At 40.7% G+C, this 24461-nt stretch overlaps 1 protein-coding gene across 1 annotated transcript in view; it reads right to left on the bottom strand.

Annotated features, from left to right (window-relative positions):
- The window catches only part of ATP6AP1 (ATPase H+ transporting accessory protein 1), a 57674-nt gene extending 37598 nt beyond the window's left edge, over positions 1-20076 (bottom strand). Inside the window, exons 1-5 of the mRNA XM_035559359.1 lie at positions 18708-20076; positions 11276-11402; positions 11116-11184; positions 2178-2371; positions 945-988 (exon numbers count right to left, since the gene is read on the bottom strand). Coding sequence (XP_035415252.1) covers positions 945-988; positions 2178-2371; positions 11116-11184; positions 11276-11402; positions 18708-18892 — 619 coding nt within the window. The 5' untranslated portion in view covers positions 18893-20076. The remainder of the gene's footprint in view (positions 1-944; positions 989-2177; positions 2372-11115; positions 11185-11275; positions 11403-18707) is intronic.
- Between the last annotated feature and the right edge of the window lie 4385 nt (positions 20077-24461).

Raw genomic sequence — 24461 nt, 5'->3', positions numbered from 1 at the left:
TGTCCCTGCCCATGGCAGGGGGCTTGGAATTAGACGAGCTTTGACAACCCCTTCCAATACAAGCCACTCTATGATTCTAACTTCTCTGCAATTCAGAGATGGAAGTCCAGCTGCTTGAGTCTAAAAGACAATAACTTTGGAGTTGTGCAAGAACAAAGAGAAAAGATTGCACCACTGATTTCAGTACAAAGGTACTTCCCCTGATTTTCAGATCTGCTTCTGATTTCCCACCCCCTGCTCTGGGTAGAAATTGTCATAGGCACTATGGACATTGCAGTGTATGTCCCTGAAACTACCACTGCAGTCATTAGCAGGCTTCGTAACCTAATTTCTAATTTAGAGTAATATGCCTGCAAAAAACCAGATGCTTCTCACTGCCTGTTTAGTCTGTGGTACCTCTTTTTTTCAGCCAGATACTATACAAGAAAAGTTTTAATATGGAGTTGTATGAAGAGATTCATCTTTAACAAGCAGTATTTAATACCTGCAGAACCAATGAAAGACTCTATAATCAAAGGCTGTGAAGGGCAACGGTATTGTTTCACAAAGATTGGGAAAGCATTCCCTGCTCGCTCCATCAGAGGGCCTCCGCTGTGAGACAAGCCCTTTGGGCTGCCAGAGGAGTCCAAGCTGACGATGCAGGGCTCACACTCTGCACTGGGAGGATCCCAGAGCATGAGCAAAGGCCCATGCCTGAGGCAGAGGTGAATCATCACTATGTTTCAGGTCACAGAGCTGTAGCCATTTCAGTGGGTTTTGAATCACTCACCCAGTACACTATAATAATTGGCTACTTATAAGTACTGTGCATGGGGGGGGGGGGGAACTTTAAATAGTCATATTAGTGTTACAGCAAAAACTGGAAAAACAGAACACAATCTGCTTAAGCAAGAACACAGACTTAAATGGTGAAATGTTAGTTACATCTTGGTCATATTGCTTACCATTTTCAGCCATTGCTTCCACGGTGGAAATCTCACTTAAGCCACTACAAAGAACATGTGAGAAAGATAATTAAAAATCTCTTGTAGACAACAATGTGAACCAGAAAAGTACACAAGAACTGACTAATCCAGATGTCACTTTCAGCATCAGACTACAAAGTTCCTCCATCACCTTCTCATCTCCTCCTCAGGATCCTTCTGCAAAGCAGTTTATACAAGGATGACATCTTCAGCTGATTCCTCAAAAACCTCAACCTTCCTTAGCTGCAGAAAAGCCAGACTACTGATGCTATTTCGACCATTCTTTCCTCAGTTTTCCTTGCATTTGGTGGTGTTTGCTCATCTGAAATTTGTACATGAGCTCTTTATATTGGGTGTCATTTATTGGTGTAATTTTTAATTGCACATAGGAACATGCATGTACCATATACTGACATGTATGAATGCTGAAGTAACAGTCGAGGAAGATGAAGAGCAAAAGAAGCTGAGCAGACGAGCTCACTATATTCGTGCCTTTTATTTCCTTGAGGTACATTGACATTGTTATACTCAGTATGACTTCACAGCTTTCTGCTGAAATGATATGAAATAGCTGTCCATCTAGATCAGGTCTGTAACCCATACCCTGTATCCAGGAGTGCTCTTTCACACAGCGATGTAAAAGCTCTACAAGTTACAACCAGGCACTAGCATCCACCTGAAGGAATAGCCTCTGCCTCCATTATGCGACAGTTGTCATAGGTCTGGAAACACGATGAGTTATAGCCCTCCTATTCCTTCTAGAGTGATGAAAACCAGTCTCATTATTCATTCTAACTTCTAGGTTGTTTGTATGTTTATTTGTTTATTTTTCCTGCCAGTTCTTTGACCCCTGGAATGCCTTCTAGCAATTAATTCTGCAGGTTAATCATGTGTTGCATGAAATAATTCAGCTTTTCCGCTTAAAGTGTGTTGCCATTTATTTTTATTAGTTGTCCTTTTGTTCTCATATAATGAGGCAGACAAAACAGGAACGCCTGACTGACTTTTTCAACATAATTCAGCTATTATACCTGGTAAGCTCATCAGAGGACATTAAAAAACACTGGATTCAAATTTGAAAGAAAAATAACTTTGCTAACCCTGTAACCTCCCCTTTTGATTTTTAAATTTCCTGAATACATCAGATATTTTCAAAAAAGACGTAAAAATGTTGCATACTTTTGGTCAGATACTTTTGCAACAAGCTCCTACCTGATAAGCGGTTGTAGCTGAACCACAAGTAAGTTTGGTTTAGATGTATTCGCTTCCAGGTGAGAGATGTCGAGATTTGTCATGTTTGTTAAATTCCAATCTCCCGACTCCTGGAGAAAGCTCAAAAGATGCCTGGTAGCCTTGGTGTCAACAGCAGGCAAAACTAGAGATGAAGGAGAAGACTGAAGAATTTCCTGTAACAAATTTATGGACAGTTTATTTACATGGTTAATAATTAAACACAAACCATTTTTTTTCTACATTCTGAATTTAATACACAAGGTGAGGAACCACCGTGGTAAACACTAATCAAGATCTCAGCAGCCTGGTGCTGACTGCAGGCTGATCCTGGAAAGGGGCAGTGAAGTGGCACCTGTGTTGCTCTTATTCATGCACCTTTTTGGGGCAAGCTTAAGACGCTCAGTGATGTCAAATTCTTACTGTCCTTTCTATGTGTGTGTTGGAAGAGAAGAGGCAGCTGACACAGAAGTTCTCAAGCTGAGAAAGGAGCAGGTGGAGAATGTATTGGAGAGTATGGGGGGAAAAGCTGAGGCAGGATACGGATGGCTCATGATATGATATGAAAGCTCATCAGATGACCATCAGATGGGACCTAAATGGCCTCGTAGGTGGAAAGGATCAATGTCAGACACATTGAGTTTCAGCAGCTGTATTTAGTACAGAGACATACTTTGCATAACAAATTCCCTTCCTTTGTATACGTCTTAGTTGTATAGCACAGAGTACAGATAAGTGTCTAATTTTAACTATTATTTTTTAAATAAATCTGCATTTTTAGGTTCTGCAGAAGAGCTGCCACCATGGACAAACTTTAGAGCAAACTTTAAGCTTCTCAGGGAGCTAGTTATCACTGTCCCCCAGGAATCTGCTCTAAAGGGTTTAGGGGTCCATGACAGCTGTTCACTTTTCAAAAAAACACCTTTTAAAAGTCCAGGAGCATGCAAACCCCTTATGCCACAAGTCAAGCAAGTGAGGCAAAATACTGGCTTAGCTGAACAGGGAACCCACCTGGAACTAGAGCAGAAGAAAAAAATATAAGACCTTTGGAAGCAAGGTCTCAGTTCACAAGGAGAGTACAGAGCTACATTTCACATCTGCAGGGAAATAAACAGGAGAAACCAAACCCCAACTTGAGTTGACACTGGCCTCTGTGGGGTCAGAAAACAAAATGTTTTTTTCAAATACATCAACAGCAAGATGAAGTCAAAGGAAAACATTGGGCTGATACTTGGAGTGGATAACAAGAGGATAACAAGTAACGAGGAAAAGGTGGAGGCATTTAATTCCTTTTTTGCTTCACTATTTAACAGCAATGACTGATCTTAGGCTGCCCAGCTCTCAGAGTTGGAGGACCATGCCTGGAAGAGCAGTGACTTTCAATCTGTGGTCACTGAAATTGTAAGGGAACATCTGTATCAGCTGAACGTTTGTAAATTCATGGGGCCTGACAGGATTCACCTCAGTGCTGAAAGAATCAGTGGATGTTATAGCTGGACCCCTCTTTTACCAGAGGTAAATTTACCAGAGGCCATGGGAGTCTGGGGAGGTCCCTGATGACTGGAAGCTAGCCAACATTATACCCACCTACAGAAAGAGCATGAGGGACACTACAGACCCGTTAGTCTAACCTCAGTCCCTGGAAAAGTTATGGAGAAGATTGTTCCGGGGGATACTGAAAGGCACCTAAAGAACACAGCTATTATCAGGCATAGTCAACAGGGGTTCACAGAGGGAAAGTCCTGTCTTAGTAATCTCATCTCCTTCTATAATAAGGCCGCCCGCCTGGTACATGAAGGCAGCAGATGTAATCTTTTTGGATTTTAGTAAGGTCTTTGAACACTGTCTCTCATGGTATTCTTCTGGACAAATTGTCCAGCTGCGAGATGAGCAAGTACATGCTCTTCTGGCTGATGAACTGGCTGAACGGCAAAGCCCACAGGGCTGTACTGAATGGGGTTGCATCTGGCTGGCAGCTGGTCACCACCAGGTGTTCCCCAGGGCTCAGTTTTAGGGCCAGTCCTGTTCAACATGGTCATCAATGATCTGGATGCAGGAGTAGAATGCATCAGCAACTTTGCTGATGATACTGAAGTGGGAGGTGATGTAGGCTCCCTAAGGACGAGAGGCCTTGCAGAAGGATCTCGAGAGACTGGAGCACTGGACAATCAGCAACAGCATGAAGTTCAACAAAGGAAGATGCCGGGTTCTGCACCTGGGACAGAGTAACGCTGGACACAGGGAAAAACTGGGAGATGAGTGGATGGAGAGCAGCTCAGCAAAAAGGGATCTGGGGGTGCTGGTGAACAGGAGGCTCAGCATGAGCCAGCAGTGTGCCCTGGCAGCACAGAGGGCAAACCACATTTTGGGATGCGTTAAACAGAACATTGCCAGGTGGTCCCACTGTATTTAGTGTTGGTGCAGCCTCACCTTGAATATCGCATGCAGTTCTGGGCTCCACAATATAAAAGGATGTTAACTTACTTGAGAGCATCCAGAGGAGGGCAACAAAGCTGGAAAAAGGGCTGGAAGGCATGTCCTGTGAGGGGAGGCTGAGGACACTTGGGTTGTCTAGTTTGGAGAAAAGGAGGCTGAGAGGCGACCTCATTGCTCTGTACAGCTTCATGAGGAGGGGAAGCACAGGGAGGTGCCAGTCTCTGATCCCTTGTAATTGATGACAGAATGTGTGGGAATGGCACAAAGCTGCACCAGGGGAGGCTCAGACTGGACATTATGAAAAATTTCTTTATTGTGAGGGTGGCAAAACACTGGAACAGGCTTTCCAGTGAGGTGGGTGATGCTCCATGCCTCTCAGTGTTGGAGAGATATTTGGATAATGTCCTTTTTGTTAGCCCTGAAGAGGTCAGGCAGTAGGACTAGATGATCTTTGAAGATCCCTCTCAGTTGAACTATTCTAATTCTATTCTTGGCGTGGAGACACACACACAAACTTCATGTCGTGTGCTATCTTTCTTTCTATTCAAAATACAAAATACAAATTATAAGGCTCAAGCTGAGCTAGTTCAGATAATCAAGCATCAGGGAGTGTATATATGATTTTACTTATACTTCCCGTAGCTGAGTTTCTGGTGAAAATACTTGAGTGAAATGTATTTTAAACATTCTTGTTCTATAAATTTGAAGCCTGCAAAGCTGAAAAACATTTTTCCAAAGATTCTTCTGAATGATAAAATTCACTTGGAATATTCAGGGAAAGAAAATGCAAGATGTAGGCTTGAGAATGATCAAAATTAAGATAACCCAAAATTTAATGTGAAGATTTGAAGATATATTTTCACTGAGTCCTAGTTTAAAACCTGTTAACTTTACTTCTGCATTTTCTACATTTAACTCCAGATCAAGTCTGTCACTTGATCCAACATTCAGATATTCAAGTTGTCACAGACTCTCTCTCTCCCTCTAACTGATGCAAGTGTTGTGTTGCTAACACTTTTCTCCTCCTACTCTTTTTTCTTTTTGTCTGCTCTCTGGCTGCCTACCACTTTTCTGACCTCCCCTGGTTCTTTCTAAATGCTCACATGTTTTCCTTCCTAGACAAAGGTTAGTTATTTTCCCATTTCTATAGATGCTCATATGGGAGGATTATGCAGTATTGTCTGATTTGCCAGACTGATAGAAAAATAACTGCAGAAATTAAAATAGAGCAGAAAATACTGATCTGGTCTTTGAGTAGGGTGTTTAGCACCTCCTGGAAGTGAAGGATGATACATTCCCTTTTAGTTTCTTTTGCATATACTAATATAGAGCTACAATCCTGAGCAGTAGTCAATTATTTCAGTTTATTTTTGATACTTTAATCCCTCGCCCCCTAGCTGCAGACAGAATAGCAGCAGCCAGTTCTTGCAAGGATATGTATTAAGTAGATCACTCATTTATTGTAGAATAAAAGATAAAACGCATCATTACTGAGGAATGTTTGAATTGTCCCTCTGCTCCTAACCAATCCTGCATTGCCATCTGTCTCAGCTTCCAGCCACTGGTATTCAACTGTCCATTCGAAGGGCACACACAGCTGGATATCTACTCATTAGCATCAGACAGACATTTTGGTCCCATGCCTCTCGATTGTGCCTCTTGACATTTGGCCGCGGCACACTTGTTCTTAAAATACCCATATGTTGCTTTAGGCATTCTAGCATTTCAACTACGACGTGTTTTCAAAACAACAGACCTCCAAAAGAGGGCACAGAATGAAGAGGAGTACTGAGAAACACCTGACTCTGCATTCTGCTAAAGGACTAAGCAAAGAGGTATAAACACACAGTAGCTGAGAATGGGAAAGGGAAAAGAAAAAAAAAATCCTCCTATTGACCTGATGGACTGAAAACATAAATTGACAGGAGAATTTTTAATCTAATGCCAAATTACTCTGATTAATTTGCTTTCTTTAGTGTTCCGAGGCACCTCTCCTGAGTGAAATATTGTGAGCAGCTCCATGATTTTATTACATATATCGCTGCTGTTCAGGCATTTTTGAAGGTAGGCGTGAGATGACACTGCCTACGTGTCCAGCCATCCTGAAGCTAAGTACCTGAATTATGGTAAAGGTGTGCTTGGACTAACTTGCCTAGCTTTGGTTTCAGTACTGCGTTAACTGCATTGCTATTACACCTAAGCAATTTGAAGCTGGAATGGAGTAAATCTAGGTCTACCATTAAAGATGTATCATTAAAATCTTTATTAAAGGCTCATGTGCCCACCTATAAAAGATCATTTAGGCACACTCATTGTTCTGAACTAGTTTATGTTTGGCAGCATAACTGACAAACAGTCTTATAATAAAAATATCTGTTGAAGAAAAGGCTCCTTCTCTGGAAACATCTGAGAACCTACACCTGAAGTGGGCAGGCTCTTCCATGTAAAAGAGATCTTTTACTTGTGAGTGTGCTGTTCAAAATATTGAAGTATTGTATTTATTTTCTACAGCACTGGTCAATGGTTCATCTATATAAAAAAAAGTCTATTTAAACTGACTTGGAGGCACATCTGTTTCTACAGACACGGATAGTTGCAAAGAACATTATTGTTGCGTTTTAGCTTTGCAGTTACTATTATCATACAGACTTCAGTTGTATCTGTGATTACCAGATGAACGCATAAAGCTACATGTTATGATTTTAATGAAAATTGATTTGATGTACTTTAGCTAATAAAATGCATTTCAGCTACAAAAAGCATTGTTGAAGAAACCTCCGTACCACTGTGTTGTTTGGTGGCAGACATGACACCAGGTTTTTCAAGGGTTACAGAGAGATCTGGGGAACTACAGACAAGCAAACCTGAAGTCTAAGAATGGGAGAAACCATTTTAAAGAATAAAATACTGACTACAACAATATGGCAGGATTATACTGAGAAAAGGCTGACACAGCTTTTGCAAAAAGGAGTTGTGTGTCACAATTCTGCTGGAAATCTCTGAAGGAGTCAATAGGCATGTATACCAGGGAGCTCCAGCTGTTACAGTGTACTTGGATTCATAAAAGGCACTCAGCAGAATCTTGTAGCAAAGACTCCTAAAGAAATTAAGCTGCTTTTGTGTGGTCTTCCCAATACTATGAGGTCTTCACATGGAGAATGAGTAGGTAAAAAGGTAGCAAGCAAGGGCTAAAAAAAACACCTGTTACCAAAGCAGAGAAAGGTGGACCCTCTGCATTAGGGTCTGTTCTGTCCAGTATAATCATAAAATATCTGGCAAAAAGGCATAGATATTGAGCTAATGAAATTTTCTGATTACACTAACTTATTTGAAGTAATGAAGGCAAGGGACAACAGTAGGTGCAAATTTTGGGAAAGCCCCTTCAGCAACAAGACAAGATTTATTGTAAATTGATTTTAGAAGAGCACGGAGTGAGAAAAGAACAACACTAATTTTATGTACACAATAACAGACTTGGAACTGAGTGTCACCCTTCACGAATGAAACCTTAATATCAGTTCAGTGTCTGATGATGGTCAAAACTGAAAAAAAAAAAGTATTAGTCTTTTATTTTCATATTAGTCTTTTTTGGAAAAGACTATGGAACAAAACAGAAGAAAACGTTCTGTCACTGAAGAAATTATGATGCAATTGTATCTTGATTTGTATGCAATTCTGTGTGGTCCCTTATCAAAAACAAAACAAAAAAAACAATAAAATTCAAAGAGGTACAGAGAAGGGCAACAAAAACAATCAAAATTATAGCAGGACCTCTATGCTGCACGTGACTAAACAGTGCTCCTCAGTCTAGGAAAATGACCACTGAGTGATGTTACAGTGGAGATACAGAACCACAAATGGCAGTGACTTACAATAATAATTATGCAGCAGCACAGCTGGCAACTAATTGTCGTGTGCTACCATACATGGCAGTTCTAAGGAGCTGAGCAGTGTTTGGGGAAAGCCAAAGCTAATATTAAAGAAAAATAGTTCATAGGATAGGTGACTACTTGACAAAAAAAAGTTCCCCAAATACTAATCTTTGTATTTTATTATTTAATTAAGAAGTTCTTTGAATGTTTAAGATAAATGATCTACATATAAGATTCCTTCCTGCATTAACTGGAAACAGAATTCTTTTATTGCATACAAAACCACTGATCCCAAAAGCTCAGAACAGCTGCTAATGTAGCTGAACAAATCTAATATCTGCAAATGTCTCTGTGGTTTACAAGCCTACAACTCTTTTACAAATAACACTTTCTTCTTGTAGTACACATGCTGCTACATGCACATACACCCTCCAAATGAGATCTCTGGTTTAAGTTTGTGAATAGATTTGCATTGCCAAAGTTCAAAGGAGGATACATGAGTGGTATGGAACGGTTATAATGGCTTAATGAATCACTTGTATAATATAGATTGTGAAGGCATAATACTTTGTGGTTATGCAACATGAAAGATCCTAATTTCCGCAGTGAGAAAATTCAGACCTGACCTTCTCATTGTCCTGTGTCTTTCATAGCATGATTAAGAAGAGATTTCTTTCCCAAAGTAAGTCAAGTGGAATACAACTGATGTGATAGCAACTGAGAAAATTTTTGTAGCCTTTGTTGCACTCAGGATGGAGCTGGATGATTATGAAGATCCCTTCTGGCCCTAAAAGCTAGGTGATGATGCACACACACATCGTCAGAATTCTGCATATGGGCATGTACGTGAAAAAGAAATTTTTAACTTATACATATCGTTTTCTTTTTTCTAAGTTAGAGCACCTCGTCCTCCACAAAACTACACTAGAAAAGATTGCCAAGTCCAACACAACAGATATAGGAGGTGCTGGAGTTAAGGTTACCAATTTGATGAAATAAACTCCAGTTTTGAAGACACTGTAATCAGAAAAAGTTTCTCTGCTCCAAGACAGCAAGGAAACAGAGGCAAGGTCTGAAAGCAAGCAAACTGTTACTGACATTTGTTCAGCTTGTTGAAAACCAGGGTTCAAAATTCTGCTCTGTCAGATACAGACCAAAGATTGATGTAAATGTGATCCTTTGTTTTTTCCTTACTATCCGTCCATATGTCCCAAATCCACTCAATATACCACCCAATTTCTAAAACCATTAGTCCCTAGACTCAGCTTTGGATATAAACTCTACAGTGCTGACGGGGTCCCAACTACAAGGCAAAAGAAGAGTTTAAAATACTTTTATTATCCTTCCGCTTAAACATCCAGGGCCTACATAAATAAGACCACAGCACCATTAGGAGCTTGCAGCAGTAATACATATGTTCCAAACAGCTTATGAATTTTAAAATCAAACCAGCTTTGCAGTCCCATAAGCAGGAACACAATCTGCTCCAGACACAACCTTGCACAGATTTTAAACCCACGGAGGGTAAGGCATACCAGAGAAGTACCAGTACATCTGCCTGAGAATGCAGCCACTGATCCTTACACTACAGATGAATATTACTGCCATTCATTCCTCCAAAAAGCCATGTACACACTCTGAATAGTTGTTTTTGTTCCTGCATCAGTGTTGAAATGTTCTCATATGGCAAAGACATAAAGGTTAGCATTAGGAATACAAGGAAGATGTGAGGTTTTTAGACAAGAAAGATGTAGAGACAGGTAATATGTAAATATTTATGTATTTAATTATACATACAGCTTGCTGTGTAGTGCTTAGGAATTAACACTTCCTCATGTACTCTGATATCAGTTGTGTTACTAATAGCTCTGTTCATCCTGCACTGCCCACAGGAATGACTTAATGACTTCCACGTGTGAACATTTTCCTTCTCTAATTACAGTTCAATAAATTGTCATGTAAGTATAACCAGAGATGCTGAGCACAAAATCTGTGAATCTCTTCAGTGAGAACAGAAGATAAAGTTCGTGACCATTTCAGGAGGACTCCGATTCTATGCCTGGAGTTTATTTTCAGATTACTGAAGTAGCATGAAGATTAAAGCAATCCAGTATCTAGGCATATATTCACAATATTCAAACATGACAAAATCAGCTCTCTGAATGGGTCAAGACAGCTTTACCTCATATGAAAATAAAATGAGTGTTCAGTTCTGAAAATCTGGAGTAAATAATTGATTCCTTACTTCTTTTCTTCCTACGACGTCCAAACACTACTTTGGGGAGTCAGTCTTAGAGTTTTTAATGCATGTATGTATAGTTTTTTCATAATACAAAATTGCAAAATTGCATGCTTAGGAACAATTTTGCCAGTTAAGAGAATTCTGAAAAACTGATCTGAAATAAAATAGCCACATAACACACTTCTGCAAACTGAGTTGTTTAACTGATATACCTAAACTGAAATAATCTCAATAAATAATTTAAATTGGCAAACTGCTGCAGTTCAATTAAATTTTGCCAGTTATTGTCTGTTTGCATATTTCTTACATCATTTTGATTAAAAAAAAAAACACAACACATATAAAGAAATAAAAAGAGAGAAATGCTTGCCTGAACATTTTGAAATGGATTCTTGTTACCATAGGATTCACTGTAGTATGTGAAATCATCTATGCTAAGCTGAAAAACAAAGAGAGCAGATTGGTGAGAAGGAGCCATGTCCACACTTGCACTTTGTATTGGTAAGAGAAAAGAAATTAATGTTACATACGGTCTCTTGAAGGAACAAAACAAGATTTCTGGGACGGGGGCTAAAAACAGGTTGCAAGAGTACAGCCAGCTCCTGTGCTGAGACAATGTGTCCTTCATGCAAAGCAGGCTCTGGATTCCACTGGGATCTGCAAAGAAAATCATTTTTTTAACATTAAAATTGCTGCTGATGATGACACCACTTCTTTCTCCAAATGTACAGAAGCAGTTAAAAATATCATCAACACTGGATTAAGTTCAGGTTTACTGTTAAATTTACTTTCATTCCATATAAGAGGAAAAGAAATTCTCCACGTTCTGTCTGTATTGTGTTAGTTACAGCAGGAATGGAATTGGTCCGGTCCAGGTAACTCTCTCTACTATTACTAGCTTTTCTTGTTTGTGTACAGCACCACAGCTGCATCTTTCCAAAAATTGGCTACTAAATAGAATGAAGAATATACTGAAAACCTCCAGGGAGAATTCCCAAAGGTAATTCCAGTTCCTGAAATAATTTCCAATGCCATCAGGCACTTGGTGGCTAGAGAGCAATACAAGTCAGGCTAGACCACAAGTTGTCATAAATCAACATTTTTTCATAAACCTTCTGTTAAGTTAAAGTGGCTTTTCAACATTTTTGTAAAAAATACATTCTCTCCTACAGCTTTCATGTTGAAGTAACCGTTCTGCAGAAGCAGCTCAGAAAATTGCCTATCCAGGAGCAGAAGCTCTTCTGAACAGAATGGCAAAAGACGCCAAGAAAAGCTTATGACTCGTTTGCTAACTTGTCCTTATGAGGATTGGACAGAGAAATAACTTGGCCATTTAGTTTTGTTACAATTAAGAATAGTTCTGGGTAAAACTGTTGGCATTATTCATTCAATACCTGACTGGGATTTTAACAGTATGCAACATGTTTACAGGGATGAAATTTATTACGAAAATTTTGGTCCTGGGTGACTTGACTAAGACAGTATTGCCATACTGTATAAAACCCAGAGCTTGAAGCTTAAGCTCCTCTTTTCCACAAAGATCCGTTGGTTGCTAAGGCCTGAGAAACCAGGTACTCAGCCCCTCTGACTGGTTCTACAAAGAACACAATATGGAGAATTGCTGTGTGCTTTAGCATCTGTCATTATATGGTTGCAATTCGGTGAAGTTGAGATCGTAGAATCACAGAATAGCCTGAGCTGGAAGGGTCCCATGAAGATCATCGAGTCCAACTCCTGGCTCCACACAGGACCACCTGTGTCTGAGAGCGCTGTCCGAACACTTCTTGAACTCCAGCAGCTCAGTGCTGTGACCACTGCCCTGGGGAGCCTGTCCCAGTGCCCGACCACCCTCTGGGTGCAGAACCTTTCCCTAACACCCAGCCTGACCCTCCCCTGTCCCAGCTCCATGCCGTTCCCTCGGGTCCTGTCGCTGTCCCCAGAGAGCAGAGCTCAGCGCCTGCCCCTCCGCTCCCCTCGTGAGGGAGCTGCAGGCCGCCATGAGGCCTCCCCTCAGCCTGCTCTGCTCTGGGCTGAACAAACCCAGGGACCTCAGCTGCTCCTCATACGTCTTGTCCATACATTCTATAGCAACCTGGTATTTGTTTCCAAGTGTCTTTCCTTGTCCCAGACAGAACAAAAATGAATGGAAAGTATTTTTCAAAATCACACAGGCTTTTGATACATATATATATGCACTTACATATGCTTTAGTATAGCTCTCAATATATTGAATAGATTAAATCAGATGAAACAAATCGAACTTTAAAAAAAAAAAATGTAACCCAAAAGCTACTCAGAAATGACCTTTCCCCAGCAAGTTTTTATGACTTAAAACAATCTTTGCAGTCTCTTGAGGTGGAGGCAGAACAGGGGCAATGGATGCATAGACGGGGGTCGGTACTGTTTCTGACAGGTGAAACCCATATTTCACTTCAAGACTCACCAGTAATTCCAATGAAGACTGCAGAGAGTGAATCAAAAGCCTCTAACTGCACCCAAAGAAGAGAAAAACAGTGCAATCGTTCAGCAGTAGATACCTAGTTCCCTTCAGATTTGACGATTTGGGAGTGTACTAGAGCAAATAGAAAATGTGGGGGACTCATTCAGGACAAGGTGCTGCAGGTGTTAAAATTACATTCTTCTAAGTCTTTTGGCTGTTTCTTTCCAAGCTTTAGAGGTAAACCTTGCTGTGCAAGAAGGAATTATTTTTTCTGATTTGACAGAAATTATCATTTGATGTTTTCTTAGTTTTCCTCGGCACCTTCACTTCTTTGTTCATTTGTGTTTGACAATCCACATTAATTAGTATTTCTGAAGACCATCAGCTTAGAGATTCAAACAGACATACCTCAACTTTTCAGAAAAGGTGGCCTCACGATTTCAAGGATTTAAATATAAACTTCAAGATAAGGCGTTCTGAATTCACTAACTTTCATACTGACTTCATGGATTGCATGGGTACACCAAAGTACCAATGATATTAAAGGAAAAGAAGATAGATTTAATTAAGAGATGTCAAAGAATGGTTTGTATGAAGTGAAATAATAGCGAATATCTTGCTATATTTATTTTTGCAGATCAGATAATTGGTAATACCACTTTCATGCCTAGTTTTAGAAAAAAAATGAAGATTTTGAGAACTCTTTGGACTTGCAATTAAGAATAAAAAGTAACAGAGCACATGAAACAAAACTATTTTATTTGTAGCAGTACAATGGCAAAGGTTTTTGTCATGAACTCAAAAAACTCAGAAATGTGATGATCCTGTTTCAAAGCACTCTTGCTCGAGTTATTCCTTGTTCCTCGAAGCAGCTCTTGCTAGCTATCTAACCTGAAAAAGCACCTTTTGTGAGACCTTTTTGCTTTCGAGCAGTCAACTTCAATAACTCCAGCATCATCACTAGAAAAATAAATCTCCATCAGCTAGTTAATAATTCTGTTATAATGCAGTGTTTGCCTAGTACTCCTATTCCCCATATTATACGCGTTTTACTTCTCTTAGATAGTTTGCCAAGTACCATGAATGGCAGTGTGCAACGCTTCACTTAATAGGCCAGTGACCTGGGTGCAACAGAAATTCTCACTGTGGTTCAGATGGGAAATGTCAGTATGTTTTACTAGCTGGTTTAAATGAACTGCAGAGGGGAATGGGGATATGTGTCTGCATGGTGGATAAGCCAAGGGTGTGCATTACTGAACGTAATGAACCCATCCATTCCTCTGAACTCCTCACCTCGAGCAGGCAGCAATGGGTCAGTAAGGGACTGCACAGGATGAAACAGGCAGCAGGCCAACACTTGTATCGATTACTACGATTGACTGCACACATGAAATTTGATGTCCAAAGACGCACAGCCATGTGAAGTCATCTGCATGCCAAGCAGGCTTGGCGTCCCCATGGCAGAATCGTCGCCCTCAGCCGCAGGGGCTCCCGACAATGAGGATCTCTGCTAACGTTTGTGCTTTCCTTCTGCCTAGAAATTAGGAAGCTTGAAGCTCAGCTGCTCTCTTTTTCCTCCAACAGCCAAAAATGCAGTAAAGAAAGGAAGGATAGCTAAGCTTGGGGTGGATTTTTTTTTCTTATTCTTTCTTGCCCTTAACTGCTCTGGCAGACAGGAAGTTGAAGCATACAGATTATTGCAAAGCTGGGATACATTCTCTGATCTGTGTTCTTCCTAGGCAGAAGGAAGACTTGAGCAGTTATTTTTGATGGGAGCAAAGATTTCAAGATTGCTTGTACCTGGACCTTCAAGAGGACAGATGGTAAGATAATAGGACTTCATTGTTCTAACCTGTGAGTGTACGTACTTGCTTTGTAGCTGGCTTCTGAACTCTTGCCTACAAGTTATTCTTGTCAGTTGTCTCTTTCAGTTGCCGCATGATTACCACATAAAAAAAAATTATCCCCTGCACAGAAGGAGTAAGCAAGCTTTTGGAAATGGTCTTTAAATATCACTTCTACATAAAAAGCTCATGTCACCATTTCTAGTAGCACCAGTAGAATGAAAACTGGTGACTATAGGGAAAAAAATTAATTCAAAAAGCTCCTCAAGCATACTAGCACAGAGTATCTCCATACAAGTCCAGTAAACTTATGGCTAAAATAATTTTCTGTTTTCACTGTATCCTTTTTATGCTACACCTCCTTGCAGGAGATTTTTCAGTAAAGTCCTTGCAGCTTTAGGAAACACCACAAATGTCCTATTTGGCATTAAAGACCTCAAAACCACTTAAAATCTGGATTTTCCAAAAAAGGTTTAATATCCCAAAATAAGTGTAGCATAAATAAAAAGTAGTAATAAATTCTCAATAACTACAAGCAAAAGTCATCCTAAAACAGACACACGAAGGGCAATCACAAAAGCCAATTTTAATGAATTTATTTCCTCAGGCTCCCTCTCTAATTTGTAGAGAGAAAGAAATTTCTTTTGAATATTTTTCCGAAATGGCTAAATCATGTTTCCGGTCTGAATCACATGCTAGAGGAACTTCTCTGTCTCTCTTGGTTCGGAAAGTAACAATATTAACAGGATTAGCTTAATGTCTGATTTAAGATAAAGGCTGTTTTTTTCCAGGGCGAAGTCACTTTGGAGAATGTCTACTGATATGTTAGTATTCCTTTGTGAAAAGCAGGACACTGTGACCTACTGTCTTATTCCCACTTCATTTTTCTTCTGAGTGCAATAAAGAAAGATTGTTGTTTGGTGAAAAAACACTCCTTTTTCTCAAAGTACAGATCTGCATTTTTTCTTCTAGAGGGAAGAGGTATTTGATTTGTAAACGTCCCTGTTTATACCCACTTCCTTTATGCTTTGCACACTGTGCATGTCTCTCAGTTTCAGGTTTCCTCTATATCTAACATTATCTTGAATAGCATGATTACAATACAATAACGCATAAAAGAAGAGTTTTTCAACTTCTAATACAGTTCTTCTGAGATACTGCTTTACAAACACTGACTAATTCTAAAGAGCAGCACAATTTATTAGAACTCAGCAATTCAGTATTGTGTCCTGATAGTTAACCCAGGACAGGGTGATGGAATAGATGGGTGAATCTCAACTCCTGTTGGTCAGTGAGTGAAGCCAAAGTTTTAAATTGGTGAGACATGTTTCCACAAAGTGAGCAGCAATCCTTTGATAATTACTGTACTTCTTTAGTTACCCTTCTTAAAATTCTTAATAATAGTTCCCTGATTTCATAAGCCTGCAGACCACGCACTGAAAACCTTACATCACTGCAAAGTACCAAGATGTAAAGCACAGAATAGAGTTATGCAAACAAAAGTTCCTGTTCCTCTTTATTTTATAAAATAACACAAATCTCCTTTCCACTAGCTTCACAGGCTTTCACAAGACACAAGAACTAATTTGTCCCTCATAAAAACTTCCCCTTTTGAAAACGCAGAGGTCACAATAGGAGGAACACTTCTTGTATTCATGGAAACACGAAACTAGTTTAATCAGTCCACCATCCTGATTTTCTTGCTCTAGATTTGTTCAGGCCTGAACAATCTGCACTAGGGTGAGTTGCTAATTGCATCTTGGTGGAAAGTTTGTTTTATGACCACCCTGGATTAACCGATAAGACTTTGCTTATATTGACAACATGTGTAATATTTATATAAACTAGGATCTAGGACAAAGGAAGCACTGATCTTTTCTTAGACTCTTGAGATCACTTTTATCCTAACAACTCTCTCCAACATTCACTTTGCTTTTAAATATAGAAGTTTAGCACTTATTCTCACACCTGTGTTATAAAAGTGAACAGATTAAGTAGTTAGAATACAAAAAACCTTGATATTGAGATATCTGTTTATATCTTTTGGGGGCGAGGGAGATGCAAGGGATAGGTGGAGGGGTGTCAAAGTTACCTAATCAAACTTTATCGAAATGGTAACATTTTCAGACTCCTGTATGCTGTGGCTGCCCAGGAGCCAGAGGCTCCGTTTCTGGAAATGCTTAACAGACAGGAAGACATATGTCAAAGTTGTTATTAATTACTGCAGAGAAAAGAATACAATGCCCAGGATACATATGAAACAAACACAATAAACACCTCCTGCGTGTATGTTTTCAAATGCAATTTATCCACGGATCTCAACATTAAAGCATGACATGAAAAAAAAAAAAGCATCATGCTTGTCTATATGACACTGTACACAGAAAAGGATCTCCTGAAGAATAGTGTAACTCCTGACGACCATAAAATTTCTGAATCCTTCTATTGCTGTCTTAAAATTATTGCATTAAGAAGCAACTAAAAAAATAAAAAGCAAACAAACAAAAACAACGACACAAAAGGAGTTAGCTCTCAGACTTAAAGCTTAATAATCTTGCCTAAAGACAGGAGATTTCCACTGGCATAACCAAGAGCAGCGCTTAGTCTGTCTTCCTGGTGATAGCTAGATAGTTCACCATGCCTCAAACACATTGAATGGCTCCAAGTCTCATGAAAGGTAAAGCAAATTCAGCACAACCAGCTGAAAGGATAATTATCTCCAAGAAACCACTGGTTGGATTCCCTTCTTCCTTTACAGAAGGGTAAAATTGCAAGCAGCACTCTGGGAATTAAGAGAGCGATGGAGGTACAAAGGCAGTGAGTCCCATGAATCCTGATGTGATGGTTGCTGATGGTCAAAGCAGCACAACATGCCCCGCATGGCCGTGCCCGCCAGCAGCCCCCACCACCGTGTCCCTCCTGTTCCCTCTCGCGTCCCTCCTGCCCCCTCCCGGAGCAGACAGCTTCAACTCAAGGCCAGCCACGGGACAAGAGAGCTTTTCCTGGAGACACCTGGCTGGAGAATGACACATTCAGCTGGTGTTACTGATGGTTCGTATTAGAGAAATTGATTAATACCCAGCTGAGATGAGGCATCCTGTTGAACTAGGTGTAATACATACGCTCTTGCAGAGGGCAGGAGATGAACTCTCCACTAGATGGTCTGCAGTTTAGCTATTATTTCTAACAACTGATGCCTATACACAAAGCGAATGTTAGTAAAATATTATTAAATGTTATTAAAAAAAATGAAATAAATAAATAAAAAATAAAAGGAACTCAGAATTGAAAAATCAGCATCTGGGAGTTAGGAGCTGCAAGGATTAAACTTGGCCACGCAGTTTTTGGTCAGCTCCTTTTTGGGAGGCTGGCTTATGGCGTGCCTTTAAGTCACGAAAGCTCTGACACAGGACTTCAAGGTTGCCTCTGGGTGCATAAAACCCACCTTCTTCAGACGTGAGGAACCACCACCGCTCAGCGCAGCACACCAGAACTAAAACAAAAACGTGTAGCTTCACCTGTTAGCTTGTTCGCCCACCGGCAAGTTTACTTATGGCACAAATTTACCGCCCGGTAAGGCAAATTTACCGCTCGCCAGGCCCGGCTAGATAGGAAATACACTTCGACACCCGATGGGAGCAGCAGGGTGGGTGCCGCTGCCTGCTGTAGCTCTCCTACCTCGCAGATGACCAGAGCAGCGCGGGTACGTGGTCCCCTGCCAGCGCCGTCCGGCCGGGCAGCAGCAGGGAGCCCAGCAGCAGGATGGGGCCCGGCGGCAGCGGGGAGCCGGGCATCAGGGGGGCCCCCGTCCCCAGGAGGGTGCCCAGCAGCAGCAGGGGGGCAGCCGGGTAGAGCCGTGCCATGCCTCCGGCGCAGCCCAGGCGGAACTGCGGCAGGCTGGGCGCGCACCCAGGCCCGCTGCACTTCCTGCTCCGCCGGGCTGCCCCGGCCTGACAGCGGCTCCGCGAGGCCGCTCGGCAACCGCAGGGTGCTTTTTGGCAAAACGCTGGCTTCCTCGGCTCGGGGCTGGGGCTCGTAAAGGGTTTTAATAAGCCTCCGTCTCGTAAAACTCTCCGCTGTGTAAGCGGGGACGGATTCCTCTGACACTCCGGTGGCACTGAGCCCCGGGGGAAAGCCCCTTCACGTCAGCGTAACGCTGACCAGCGGGCACTTTCTGTCACGGAGCCGGGTGCATGGGGGTCGTGCCGCCAGCCATGCACGCCGGTAGGGTACACCAGTATCACTTGTTGCATATTCATGTATTTGTTTCAGAATCACTACGCATATTCATTACTTTCCCCCAAACTATTTACATTGGCTCTGCCCAGCTGTGCGTGCTTCCCAGCCCGGGGTGAGGCTCTCCGAGGGTCTCTGAAGAGCTCTGGGGGTCACAGACGAGTGTTTGCTGCCTGTCCCTGTCCCTGTCCCTGTCCCGTGGAGGCATGCGCAGCTCCTCTCTTCTCCCTGTTCTCCCTTGTGCTGTTTCAGCAGGTCAGAATAGAGCAGCAGCCTGCTTCGTGCAGGCAGCTCCAGCTGCTCCCATGCAAAGTTTCTGCGATCTTGTGCTTAGGCAAGTGCTCTAAAGTTAAGCAGGCATCGTGCAGTTGTTCAGCTTTTGAGCTCAAATCTTTACAGTTTGGATGAAGAGCCTGTTAGTGGTAACACCAACACGGGGGAGACTCACAGAGTCCAGCTCCTGACATACTGTCCCAGCTCCTTGATAACTGCAGGCTGATAACAGCATTGCTCGGCTTCAAAACGAAGTACATTGAAAACTTTTACATGCTGAGCAAAATGTATTTTGCAGAACTTCTGTCTCCTTCCCCTGCTATATATTATCGTGTCCCTCAGCTTAGCTCTTTCACATGTGTTGAGAACTGGTGTCACACATTTGGGTGTTGACAGGTTTGAAGTCTGCAGTAAATCTACCCATTGCGGATTCCAGCGAGAAGGAAGAGAGTGAGAAAACGGTACCCTTGGAGTGCATCCACTGAGACATGGAATTGTTCAGCTATCGTTTGCAAGGAGCAATGCTCTCCCCAAAATCAAAAATTTCAAAAGTCGGGAGCAAATTATAGCCACTTCAGAACCTGACTTCAGTATTTCACAAGTCTTATGCAAGATCAAAATAGTCATAGAGTGATTCTTCACGCTGGGAAGCAAATTTCTCTGCAATCCCTTTTCATCCCTGGCAAGCGCTGAGTTGTTTCTGTGTCATCTGACTACATCAGGCAGCAGCAGTCATTTAGCACATGTTGAGCACAGGGCATGGATGCCTCTTCACAACCAGAAGGAGATATTAAGGACATTACACAAAAGAAATTGTTAGCTATGCTAAAACAAGTTGTGACAAGGGAAAAATAAGGAAGCACAATGCAAATTGTAAGGCAGATATAAACAGAAGTCAGAAGGCATGCACGTCTGAATCAGAGCACACACAGCTTGACTCATGAAGTCCATTTGCCTTAATTCACAGTATATTGTGCCAGCACTGTTGACTAATATGGGACAATTTGTTCATCATTTCAATCTCAAATCAGATTCCAGATACAAAAACAATATTCTCGAGGAAAATAATAAAGCCAATCCCCCACATGCTCCTTTTCTTCTCCATGTTACCTTTGCATAACACCGAAGTTAACCCTTTTATTGCACTTCCCCTCCTCATGGATATTTCATAAATCCTTCATCTCCCTTTTCATAGGCCACTGTTTGTCTGTTTAAGGGAACAGACAGGTAAGACCAGACCAGACCACAAAGGACAGGAGTAGAACTGGAACACCCTAGAGAGAATTCAGGATGAGTTGGAACAATTCAGTCAACAAAAGCAAAATATTTTGTAATTCTGGAATTGTTCGGCCTTTCCATGGTGTCTTCCAGAATGTGAGATACCTGGTTTTTCACCTGTCTGGAATGGTACAGACAGCTTTTGTGTGCATCTCCTGCCCACAAAGCCAATGGACTGCAATTCCTCCTGTCTGCTTCTTACAGTCATTCTTCATATAAGAAACGAAGAATTGAATGTCAGCATTACATAAAGCAAGAGCGCACAATGTGGTTGCCCACAGAATACTAAGGGAATCGCAGAATTTGCAGCAAATTTTCAATTTTGCAGAACAGCTGGATTTGCATTGCAGTTGGCAGTCTCAAGAAATAGCGTGTTACTGCTTCTACACTTCCTTTTATTCCACTAAGCCCAAGCTTTCTGTGACTGGCTCCTTTTATTCTCCAGCCTGCGCAATGCAGAGATCCTTGCTTTGTGAAACAGAGCAATAAAGCAGCATATCTTCCTATTCTTTCAACAAAGAGCAGGTTCTAGGGGGTCTCCTCCATTACTAACACAGTTGATAAATATGACTGGTGCTGCCAGGACTTTCATATCTGAATAAGCCCTCAGTGGTCTGACCTGAATGTGTGGAAATCAAGGCCCACAGATACACAGACAAATAATTGACTGTACCCTGATAGGAATATCACCACAAGGGCAAATGATTCATTAGCAAGTGAAGATTCCATCCTCTTTTTTTTTTTTTTTTTTTTAATGGGTGACTAATGTGTTTCCACAGGGCTAAAGCATTTACGCCATTTAAAAAATTCCACTGCTGCCATGTGAACATCTTTTGCAAGTCCACACTCAACTGCTGACACCATGAATGAAGAGCCTAAGTCACGTAAGAGATTCCTGGCTTCTTGTTTCTGAAATGGTTGATGTAGACTAATGAAAACAAAAGAAGCTAAAACAAGGGGGAGAATTATAAAATACAGGAATATTGTCCCTGTCTCTTTCTGACTGGTAACATCTTGAAAAACTGACCAACCCTTTGTTTGAGTTGGGTCTTTCAGGCGGGATTTGCACACTCGAACCAAATCACACACAAGGGAAGTGAAGCACAGTTGGTAGATGTACTCTCCATATTCTGCCTTACAGAAACCACCTTAAAACTTTTTGAAACAAAAGCAGATTGTTTTCTCTCGGATCACTGTATTACTTAGGATCAAACTTTTAACTGAAAACAAACCGAATTTTCCTTTTTAATATTTCTCCGCAACCCACAGGTTGGGAATGACTGAAGTGAAGAAAGCTCTAAAAAAGGGAATGAGAAGAACCCATTGACTGGGATTTTAATTTGCCTCCCCCAGAAAATTTGGCTCGCGAATGCATCTGCATATATTTGCTCCTTTCTCTCTTTTTTCTTCACTTCTAAAAATAAAGGTTTCTTGCCAAACCATACGAAAGAAAGTTAGCTACTGCAAAGGGAGGTTTTTCAAAAGATTCCTTTCTCTGAATTAATTAAAATGAGATGAGATGGGATCGCAGAAGTTCTTTCATCTGTGAGCAGGAACCTAAACAGTAATATAGATTGATGCCTTTCAGTGTACACAAAAGCACACCCAGTTTACTCATGCATTTTCCACAGAGGCTTCTCCTTGAAAACTCATAGGTTAAGTCCAGGCTTAGAACTGCTTGTACATGGAGACTTTAAAATCCAGAACAAGTTCAAAATCCTGGAACCCAGACAACTGTGAAATCACTATGAATCTGCAATGAAGGAACACCTCCACCACTACGTATCTCCGCCTAACTAAGATGATTTTATTATGAGAGGCTATAGTATTGACATACCTTGTGCTTGCTTCTTACTCCTACCCATTTCTCTGGATTTATACATGCTTTCTTTTACAATTGTATTCATATCACATATCCCACATATTTCTCATCCTGTCAAAGCTGAAATACGGAACTCAAAAAATAATGGGGAGAAAAGAACAAAATGATGTAGGCTTAATTTCTTTTGCTTGTGAATCTTTTTTTTTTTTAAGAAAAAAAATAATCCTCTCAACTTCATAATTCTACAAAAAGAAGTGTGAATGCCAGATTTGTGTGGGATGAAGGTAAATTTAGGACTGTAAATCAGGCTAAAAGGGACCACTCTTGTAACAAGGACAATTTATGGTGCAAGATAAGCTAAAAGAATTATCTATAGACCAGTGACAAAAATAAGTGCCAGCCATTTTCTTTGCAAATATGATTCTTCAGCCATAGTTTTGGGAGCTAACATGGTACTACAGCAGCATCTTAAAAAATCTTTTCCTCTAGCTCAGATAATAGACATATTCAAATTTAGGTTCTAAAAAAAAGAAAGCCAAGATTTGGATGACAGCTTTATATATATAAATATATATATACATATATATGTTATCATTAATATTGCTTCCTAGCAAAAAAGTATTTTCCATATGCCAAATATTGATTAGCAACTACTTTGCTACCCTCACATATGTAATCTATAATCCTGTTTCTATCACTGTTTACAATCACATTATGATACAAGAAAGGAATTAATGCTTTGTTAATTTTGACATCTTTTGGGGTCAAGGAGGTGGAAAGAGTGGTTGCTTTGTGTTCCTCTTCCTCTACATCTTTCTATGCATAAAAGCAGAAATTTACATCATGGAAAAATATTATTTGTAACCTACATAAACAGGTGAAGCAACACAGCAACTGCTAAAGAAAACTTTTAAATTATTTCCTTTTCAAGGAAAAACACATTTCTAAATGTTATATAACAGTAAAAATCATTCTTTGTTTTTAAATTCAGTAACAATGTAGAAATCATGTGTAAGATGATCAAAGTACCAACTGAAGAAAACTAATAGGAAATAATGTATGGTAATTTCAATCATGTTACACTAAAAAAAAAAAAAAGTCCCCCTAGTTTTGAATTATGTGGTCTATACTTGGCCAAATGCTTTTTTTTTTCTTTTTTCCACAATTCTCTTTCAATATGTCATATTCTCTGAAACACTCAATTTCTATGCTATCAGAAGCCATTTTTGGACACTGGTTTGAAGGAAGACATGAGGTCTCACTTTATATACAGGTAGCTGTTTGTTTTCTTCCCTTGAGAGTTCAAAATCACAGACAGCCATGTACCAGACAATAGTCAAGTGGACTTTGGCATAAACCAAAAAAATTCTGTGGGTGAGCAATTCTCTAGCAGGCCAAACAGCTTGTTTGTGAATGCTCAGCTCAACGCAGAATCTAGAACTCTTCAAGCATAAATCCATAATTCTGCATCCAGTTTCAAGTTCCCCAAATCAAGAAAAGCTTTGATAAATGGAAGCAAGTTCAACAGCATTCCACCAAGAAGCTCAGGAGGCAGAAGCACTTGATGTGTGAGGACAGGCTAGGCTTGTTCAGCCTGAAGGAAAGAAGGCTTGGGGAAATCCTGATAGCAGCTTTCCAACATTTATGAAGAGATTATCAAGATTAAGTCAGGCATGCGTAGTAAGAGGATGAGAGATGAGACTCAAGTGAAATAAAGCAGCTTTCAAGTGGATATGAGGACAAACTTTTTTTCAGGTGAGGAAAGTCAGGCTCTGGAACAAATTACTGGTAGAGGTTATGCATTCTCCATCCCCGAAGGTTGC

Source organism: Cygnus atratus, chromosome 1 (assembly GCF_013377495.2).
Source record: "Cygnus atratus isolate AKBS03 ecotype Queensland, Australia chromosome 1, CAtr_DNAZoo_HiC_assembly, whole genome shotgun sequence".
NCBI classification, from domain to species: domain Eukaryota; kingdom Metazoa; phylum Chordata; class Aves; order Anseriformes; family Anatidae; genus Cygnus; species Cygnus atratus.
Note: the sequence above shows the minus strand (reverse complement) of the source record. Positions and strands in the feature narration are given on the sequence as shown.